The sequence below is a fragment of the Protopterus annectens genome, chromosome 9.part0 (genome assembly GCF_019279795.1).
Source record: "Protopterus annectens isolate FY-2018-M chromosome 9.part0, PAN1.0, whole genome shotgun sequence".
NCBI lineage: Eukaryota > Metazoa > Chordata > Ceratodontiformes > Protopteridae > Protopterus > Protopterus annectens.
Genome location: NC_056743.1, coordinates 494,540,105 through 494,550,351, shown reverse-complemented (window position 1 = coordinate 494,550,351; position 10,247 = coordinate 494,540,105). Strand labels below are relative to the sequence as shown.

The 10,247-nt window shown below is 37.5% G+C and overlaps 1 protein-coding gene across 5 annotated transcripts in view; it reads left to right on the top strand.

Moving 5' to 3' along the window:
- Positions 1-10,247, top strand: part of LOC122811292 (STAM binding protein) — a 688,610-nt gene that overhangs the window by 635,690 nt on the left and 42,673 nt on the right. For all 5 annotated transcript variants that reach the window (XM_044083041.1, XM_044083043.1, XM_044083042.1 and 2 more), the window contains one exon: positions 9,675-9,774. In XM_044083041.1, the coding sequence (XP_043938976.1) occupies positions 9,675-9,774 (100 nt within the window). The remainder of the gene's footprint in view (positions 1-9,674; positions 9,775-10,247) is intronic.

Sequence of the window (10,247 nt, the reverse complement as noted above, 5' to 3'; positions counted from 1 at the left end):
TCATTAGAAAAGACAGAACTCATAAAGAAGGTGGTGGAGTTGCTCTCCTCTACTCATCCTCCCTCTCAGTTGCTCCCATAAACTAAATTCATCCCCCAATTTGCTAATGCTGAATTAATTCTGGCCTTACTTCAGATAAACAGACATAATCATATATGTATAGCCTCCCTCTATATCCCTCCTGGAGACAATGTCCCTCTCCTCGAAGATATTTTCTCCTTGTTCTCCACCACTATTACCAATGAGACTATAATCCTAGGAGATGTAAATATTAACTGGAACATCATTCAATCTCCTACAAACTCCCTAAACATAAACTTCTAGAACTTTTTTCAGCTAATCAGTTCCACAACCAGACCTTCCAAGGACTATTCCACTGGAAGCACCCTTGACTGAATTCTGGTCTCTCACCCACATTACATATCTGACAGTAGTACCCTCCCCCATCTCTCTTAGTGATCACTTTCCCACTTTTGCTCATCATCTTTCCTCCACCTTACAACTGTCTCACTCCTTTATTTCCACACACTCCCTAAAAAACTTCAACCCCAATACCTTCTCCAATACACTAAAACATATAAACTGGAACCCTCTAAAAACTCTCTACTTAGAAGATGCCATTACCTACTTTAACACAACATTCTTAAACCTTTTAGATACCATTGCCCCCTTGAAAACAAAAAGAATTAAAAGTAACAACGTCCTGTGGTTAACCAAAGATACCTTAGCTGTCATGTGTCTCCGAGATAAAGCTTGGAAACGCCACCAGAAAAATAAAACTCCCTTCTCCCTTAATGAGTACAAAATACTTCGTAACAGAGTTAAAAAACTTCATAAATTCCACCGATAAACAAACTAAGAGCCACAAAAAAAATCCAACGAGCCACTTCCAGATAGAGAATCTTTAATGGTTAAGCGCTTTCATTCACCAGAACTTCATCAGAACCATGTTTTAATTATGAAAACACACTCATTTATACCCCCTGATAAAAGTCACATGCAACAAAATCACCAATAAATTTAAAAACTAAGTTTCTAAAACCATTAACCCATCACATACCATAATACTTCAATTTCAAAACAGAATTAATGGAACAAACATCATTTAGACCAGGATGGTTACAGGCATTTAAAATAAGCTGCCATTTTAGTTCAGTCATTTCTAAATGTTCCACAATAAACCATCCCTGTCCATCTGTTTTAATTTGTTCTAAAATCATAAAATTAAAATTATGCTGTGTATGTCTTTCAATATGTCTATACAATGCATTTGTACTTTTGTGATTCTTTATATCTAAAATGTGTTCATACACCCGCCTTTTAAAATGTCTCTTACTTTTACCCACATAAAATGCTGTGCATGAACTTCACTGGGCTAAATACACTATACCAACAGTGTTGCAAGTAAATCTACCCTTAATATGATAAATGTGGTCGTTAATAGTGAAAAAATCACTAGTTAACATACTGAAAAATGGAACAATGTCCACGTTTTCTGGTACCAACTGTACATATTTCAACATGTCTCTTTTCTAAAATATTCTTAATGGAATTACCTTTTTTGTATACTATCACTGGTTTAACACCTAATTTCTCTATGAAATCTGTGTCTGTAAAGATTAATTCCCAGTTTGTAAACAACACTTCAGATATGTAATAACTGTCCACCATAAATGGTGTAATGAAACTATAAGTATAATTCTGTGCAACATTATTACCTATCTGTGCTACATTGGTATCAACATTTTCTACAGGTGGTCCCAATATGGGACTGTATACCCCATTTCTTCTTTTATTTACCACCTCATTTAAAATATCTTCCAAAAAAGTTTGAGGATAACCATTTTTTAAGAACATATCCATGACATTCTTACATTCTGTATAAAACTCATCCAAATTAGACACCATCCTAGCCACAAGAACTAGTTGGCCCTTAACCACAGCTTTTTTTTGATGTCTCGGGTGCCAACTAGGGAAATGCAAATAAGTATTAGAAAAAGTTGGCTTACGAAAAATTGTAGAATAAAAAAACATTTGTTTAAAACATCCTTCTCAATCTCAACGACCAAAAAAGAAATACTGTCTGTATCATAATGGGAAGAACATTTTAAGAATTCAACTGTGGTTAATATACCCTAAAAATTAATTCAATTTTTCAATGGTATCTATCCAAAAAATAAAAAACATCATCCAGAAATCTAATATATAAAGACCAACAGTTTACATACTGACTAGTAAAAATGTATCATTTTCCCATTTTATCATAACATAATTGGCAAAACTATGGGCGCATGCTGAACCCATTGCTACCCCCGTTAGTTGCCTATATGTTTGTCCCTCAGAATAAATAAAATTATTTTTTAGTACTGTTTCCATTAATGTAACACAAGCATTTACAATAGTATTGCATAATAATCTCGTACTGAACAATTGTTGCTCAAACCATTGTACACCCATATCTTGTGGAATAACTGAGAATAAGTCATGCACATCCATAGTAACAAATATCCCTGTCTCAATATATGGCAAGTTATTAATCATTTCTAAAAAGTGCCACGAATCTTTGCAAACGTGGATATTTGGAAAAAAAAATTTTTAACATGTTCATCAATCCACTGAGCTATAAAATAAGTTGTACACCTTGATCCTTCCACTATGGCCCTAAACGGTGGATTTTCTAGGCCTTTGTGTATTTTGGGAATCCCAAACACACTGGCTAGAGCTGGTTTGTCATTCATCATGAAATCGTAATCATTTTTGTTGATTTCACCCTGCATAAACATGTCATTCAGTAACAGATCAATATTACGAAAAGCCAAGTTAATTTCATTCCTGGAAACTTCACTATATTTGTCACTAAGTAACAAAGAATTCATGTTATTGATGTAATCAACTGAATCCATAATGACAGCCCCACCCCCTTTATCAGGTTTCATAACTCTGATACTATGATCACATACAAGCTCATTTAATACTTTTCTTTCCTCCATAGTAACATTGTAACACTTCGTCCTACATTTCTTATTTAACAAGTGCCGTATTTCACTTTCACATAATCTTTCAAAAGTCTGTATGGAGGAATTTAAAGGGGAATTGAATACACTGGGACGATGAAACTTGTCATTACTATACACATTATTTGAGGATATGTTAGACAATAACATTTTAAAATTCAGTTTATGAGTGTACAACTTTAAGTCACATAAAGTGTGAGAAATATTAGCTCTTTTAGCTGGTACAAATGTCATTTCTTTCGACAGAATATTGGCATGACTGCTATTTAAAGATTTACTGGAGTAGTTGTAAAGTTTATAATCACCAATTATGGTTTATTATATATTATTTATGATTTTAGAACAAATTAAAGCAGATGGACAGGGATGGTTTATTGAGGAACATTTAGAAATGACTGAACTAAAATGGCAGCTGATTTTAAATGCCGGTAACCATCCTGATCTAAATGATGTTTGTTCCATTAATTCTGTTTTGAAATTGAAGTATTATGGTATGTAATGGCAGAGTTAAAAAACTTATTACATCAGACCGTAAATCCTACTTCTCCATATTCCAAAATAACCATAAGACTAACCCTAAAAAGTTCTGAGATGGGATGTTATCACCTCCCTCTTTAACCCAGGTGGAAAGGAAAACCCCTGCCCCGATCCACATGCCTCTGACATGGACTTAGACACCCAATTTACCTCTTTCTTTATTGACTCCATAAGCAAGCTAACATCATCTTCCAGTGATAAAGCTACACCCACTCCTTTACCTTCCCCTATCACTTCCTCCTTAAGCACTTCCACATCCCTACCTCCTCCCTTCTCTATGAAACCCATCCCTATGTCTACTATAAAAAAACTTCTCCATAACTTGAAAACATGCACCAACGCCCCTGATAATATTCCTTCCTTCTTTTTAAAGATGGCTGCAGAAGCAATTCCCTTCCCCATGTGTATTCTAACAAATCTGTCAATCCAAGCAGGCCATGTACCCCAGCTTTGGAAAAAGGCCTTTATTATTCCCAATCACAAAGGTGGCAACAACAATAATATCCCCAATTTTCGACCTATCACCATATTATCTCCATCTCTAAACTTCTTGAAAAATGCATCCACCTACAACTCCTACCCTGTCTCACAGACAACCACCTGCTAACTCCTACACAACATGGATTCAGGCCTGGCCACAGCACTATCAACTGCTCTCCTCTCCTTCCTTGAGACTATTAACAAAGCACGTGACTCCTGCTGCACTGTGTCTACCCTTCTCCTAGATCTCTCAGAGGTATTCAATACTATCTCTCTCAACCTTCTCTTAACTAAACACTCATCTAAATCTATCCCTCTCATCCATCAGTTGGTTTACCTGTTACCTCTCTAATAGGCAACAAGCAGTCAAATGGAAAAAAGACACTTCCCCATTCCTTAATACTCCCACAGGTGTACCCCAAGGTTCAGTTCTAGGGCCCCTACTGTTCAGTATTTTCATAAATGACTTCCACCACTCCATCTCTAATGCAAAACGTATCTAATATGCTGATTATTCAACAATTATCTGCTCTGCCATCTCCACCTCTACTCTCATAAAACTAACCCAATATGCCTTATCTTCCACTGAACAATACATGTTAGATAACCACCTAGCACTCAATGCATCAGAAACTAAACTTATGATATTTACCCCTTCTAAAACCACCACCATAGACAAAAACACATTCTCAATCACCAGTCAGAATAATATACTTCTCAAAATAGTATCCAATGCAAAACTTCTAGGTGTCCTCATTGATGATCAGCTTAAGTTTGATACCCAACTACAAAGAAATATCAAAAAAACACACCAGAACCTAGATATGCTCTACCTCCACAATCGTTACCTCACTTCCTCCACCAAGTTTGTTCTGTCAGCCACATATCTCATCCCCTCTCTCCTATATGGTGCCCCACTCCTTACTAACCTACAATCGTCTCTCAAGACAAAGCTCTGTTCCTGCTACAACAAAATTTCCAAGTTTGCCGCAGGTTATAGATCCTCCACCCATCACTTACTGCCCTTCATTGACTAAAATGGCTTGAGTTGCCCAATTATCTTACATTCAGCTCACCCATGCTCACAAATTCATCTTCATCCCCTCTCTTTGCCCCTCTCTTGCCTCCACCTTTAAAACCCACCTACCCAATAGACTCCTAAGGACCAATGCCCAAAATCTGATTGAATTGCACAAGCCTGCCCGCCTACCAGGTAAACATCTACTGTCCTTTTCCTTAGCATGTCTCTGGAACTCTTTGCCACTTCTTATCCGTACCACTGACAGCCTGTCTACCTTTAAAACATTGCTTTAATCACACTTAAGATCCCTCTGAGAATGCTCCTGCTACCATCCTACATGAACTCCCTCAGTAACTCACCTTATTTTTCACCCCACTCCAAACTATCTACCTCCCCACCTCCTTCTTTACTCTCTCCTTCTACAAACTTTTTCCACACTGCTCGTCTATCCCTTTGCTCCTGTAACCTATTTATCCCTTGCCCCTACTATTATATTTCCTCAGAACATGTAAATATTGACTTATGGTTCTTTTAAGTTCTATTGTATGCAGAGGTAGGAACTAGAATATTTGTAAATGTTTACTTATGGTTTTTGTAACGTTAAGCATTTTACTAAATTGCATCTTCAAATACCATGTTTTCTACCTGTACTTCTTTTTATTATGTTATGTTGTCTTTATGGAGTTTTTCTCCCCAGGACTCCATTGAAAATGGGCTCTTCTCGTCCCAATAGACCATCCTGGCAAACAAACTTCAAGTAAATAAATAAAATAAAAAATAAATTAGTGTTTTAGGAATTTGATGACTGCTCCTGATTTGCAAACATCTGCAAACTTGGTCAGCCAGAGGTGCTTGACATTGGCCTTGATTTCAGAGAAGTAAATTCCAAAAAGGAGCAGTACCAGAACTGATACCTGAGAAGCTCCACTTGTGACTAGCCTCCTCATAGAGGTGGACTCCCCCTTTCTAATTTCCTGGGTCCTGCCTATCCACCAGGGAACATAAGGATTTATACCTAACTTCTTGGGTTTATCAACAATGCTCAACTGGAGTATCATGTTAGATGCCTTGGCTAGGTCAAGGTAGGCAGTCTGAACCATTTTGCCCTCAATTATTGCTTTGGTGACCTTCTCAAAGAAGTCCACTACTTTGATTAGGCATGACCTGCCCTTGATGAAACCATATTGGGTTGATCCATTGTTTGTAAGTTTCCTATATCATTATTGATCATTTCCTTGATAATTTTTTCCATGGCTTTCCATGTGAAGCTAGTGAGATTAATGGGCCTGTAGATGGCCCAACTTTGTGCAGAGGGATTACTGTTGTTCTCCATTCATGAGGTGTGAAGCCTGTTTGGAGGCTACAGTTAAGTAACAATTCCAGAAGGCCTGATAGGTCATGTTTCATGCTATTTAGAGGGCATCCTGAGATATTGTGTGGGCCAGTCGATGCTGTGTTCTTGGCCTTAGAGAGAGCATTGAGGACCTCCTCCTTAGTGATAGTAGGAGGAGTTATATTTGATGGTATTTTTGGAGGGAAGGTTGATGGAGAGAGAGGAGTAAAGTTAGAGCTGAATTTGCCTGCCAGAGATTGTGGACATATATAGTGCCTTGTTGCCCTTGGACTGGGAGGCCAAATTTACCTCAGATTTGGCTTTGGTAGACTTTATTTTTCCTGTGAGTTTTTTGCTTTTATCCTGCTGGGTAGTACACCTCCCAATTTTTGACGTGATTTTCTTCCTTCTGTTATACAACCTTTTGATGCCGGGATTCCACTAGGGTGGCTTCTTTTTTTTTCATTAGTTCTGTACTTCTTCCTGGTGTGTACAGCTGCCTCTGTGCAGCTATTTCCATGCCTGTATGAGGTTTCTATGAACAGTTCTGCATAGGTAGCAATATTCTCAGGGTTTATGGGGGCTTGAAATTTTGTCAAGTTATCATTTAATAGTAGAAAGTTAGCATTAGAGTAGTTCCTGAAAATGCCAGTTTTAGCTGGGGTTCTGGATTTTGTTTTCACTTCAGAGGAGACTATTTTGTAGCCTGATCTTGCCAGAGAAGACATTACATTAAGGGTGTGCAGCACTCTGATAAATTACTGAATAAAACAGAGATAAACCAACACACAGCTGAAGATAAAAATGAAGTCCACTATTTATGGTTGTGAAAGCACTAACCTTTCATTAAAGTTGCTTCATCAGACCATTAAAAACAGTTAAAACAATGCTCAGTAAATATTGAGCTATAACCAATAAGAAAATGTAATTCAAACATCGCACAGCAAATCATGTTAAAATCTTTGAATAAATACAGTGCATCTGGAGAGTGACCCATATAGATAAAAATTTAAAGGAATAGTTAGAAAAGAAAACATTGGGTCATATTCTAAATTACCTAAGTTGCATGACTTCATAACAGGTTTTAAGGAGACCATACCATTATTGACTGGTTTTCTGTCTGCTCTGAATTTAATAATCCTTCCAAGTTCAGATTTCTCGGTGGTTTTAACTAGATCACCTAACCGAGGGTTCTTATGCAGTTTCTCGATCACTAAAAACTTAAATATATGTGAAACACCATCGCTGTCAACATGTTTAGCCAAAGCATTAATATTGTTAGCTAAGCAGATACTATACATGTGTTCCATAATATGTTCTTTTAAGGTTCTGTTGGTCTTCCCTATGTAACATGATGTACAAATTGTACAGTGGGCTAAGTAAATCAAATTGCTAATATTGCAATCTGCTCTAACTTTAAATTCATGTTTAAATCCGCATACTGGATGTATAAAGCAACTGCTACTATCTAGATATTCACAGAAATTACATCTACCACAAGCGATGGATTATTAAATTCAGAGCAGACAGAAGACCCAGTCTTAATGATATGGTCTCCTTGAAACCTATTTTTAAAGTCACTTAACTTTGGTAATTTAAAATACTTCCCAATGTTTTTGTTTTCTGGATAACTATTTCTTTAAATTTGTATCTATATGCGTCACTCTCCAGATACACCGTGTTCATTAAAAGATTTTAACATGATAAGTTATATGATGTTTGGATTACATTTTCTTACAGGTTATAGCTCAGTATTTTTGAGCATTATTTTAACTGTTTTTAATGGTCTGACGAAACAACGTTTTGGTCATGAAAGCACTGACCTTTTACTAAACAGTGGATTTAATTTCTATTTTCAGCTATTGGTGTATCTCTGTTTTATTCAGTATTTGATCACAGTTTTGTTGTTACACCATTTATCTATTATGGAATCCATTCATTACGTCTGCAGCACTCTCCAAAATTAGGAAGGACCAGCTACAGTACGCTTGTGCCCCTGGTCAGTATATTGTCAATCTTGTCCAGGGAATTTGTTTACAAAATCCAGGAATCTCTGTGCCTGCATGTTTGGTGTGTATATGATTCCCAGTTAATAGTGGGACAACTAAAGTTGCCCATTGTGAGTCAGTCTTGCCTCATTTTCCACAATGGCAGGGTTTCTTGAGAACTAATTCTTTTATGCCTAAAGTGGTGTCATAGTTTACTTTAAGCCAGACTATTCATCTTCCTGTGTTCTTATATTAATCCCAAAAAGAGGGAGGGAAGATACTTCATACCCCGGATGTCCATAGACAGCTCAGATTCTTTGAAAGAGCAAAATCTTTTAGAACTTCCAATCATTAGTTCATTTCTTGTGAAGGTAGGAAGAAGGGACAACCTCTGTCAAAGCATACTATTTCAAAATGATTATCTTGGGCTATTGTCATTTGCTATTCCCACCACAGCAAAACTATTCCAGGTAGGGTCGAGACACATTTTACCAGGGTCTTAGCTTCATCTATGGCTTCTTGGAAAGGGTTGGACTCCAGAAGTATTCTAGAAGTAGAAACTTGGTTCTTTGTAATTGCTTTTACAAAATATTACAAGCGAGATTTCTTCTCCAGGTCTAGGTCGATTTTGCTAGGACCATTCCTCAGTAGTTCCTGGACCCTTCTTCTTCTACCTCCCAGTTCTGAACTATGGTAGTCCACCCTTATAGCTTAGGTTACTGCAGGATTGATCAGTATAAAGAACGTAGTACAGTTGTGTAAGTAAACTTACCTTAACAGTAGATGTTCAAATGATCACTGCTGCAGTAACTGGTCCCTCTCTCCTCCCCCTTTTTTTTGTGCGCTTTTTATGCCAGGGTGTGGACATTTATTTTTTGTTGTTCCTAACAATGCCCTCTCAGGGGTAAGCCTCCTCCTCTCAGTTGGGATATATAAAAGTATATATAAAAGCTCTGAAGAGATTGGCACCCAAACCTGTCTTTTTTGTCAGCTCAGGTCAAGGTGACTGAGTGTAAGGTACCCTGATGCTTTGGAAGCTGGCCAGCAGCATTAATATCCTTACAGGCTGTAATCTGTATAGCTAAGGCTACTGCAGCAGTAATTATTTGAGCATTTACTGTTCTGGTAAGTTTACTTTACACAACTGTACTTTACTGAAGTACATCTGTAAAAATGTAATGGGATGCATAATATTTCATTTTTGTTATGAAATTGTGTAGCAGTGTTCTGTCCCATATTCTTCGTAATCTCAAATACAGCTTGAGAAACTGCTGTTTTAACCTTTTTCACTGTGGTTTTAGGACTGGATTTTTTAAACTGACTGATCATGGAATGGATGAGATTTCTGCATGCAGACAGAAGGGTTTTCATCCACACACCAAGGAGCCACCTCTTTTTACTGTGAGTAGAACTATAACATTTTTTCTTTTTTGACTTTCTTAGCATTCACAGTGAAACTTTTGACTTAGTACTTCAAAAAACTTAGATTGAGAAATGGCTTATCTACTACACTATGCTGTGTTCAACATGCTTTGGGTAACATTTGTATGAGATCAGACAGTCCCTGAGGTTGGGGAATGTGCCTTTTTCTCAAGGAATGTGCAGATGTTCTTCGTGTTTCACTGTTGCAGTCATTACATTTGGGTAATCTGCTTGCAGGTTGCCCTCAGTCGGCCGGATTAACAAAGTCTTGGGTCCTGCATCGGTTGCTGTCCCTTCTTCCATTACGTCAGGTCGTCAGGGGTATAAAACATGCAGCCGACGCCATTACATCAGTCTTTCTTGCCGTGCAGTGCCCGAAGCAGAAGGAGTTCGCAAGTGCCGGTCGGCCGACTCCTGAAATGTTCATTTTCGAGTTTCAGAAACACAGTCTT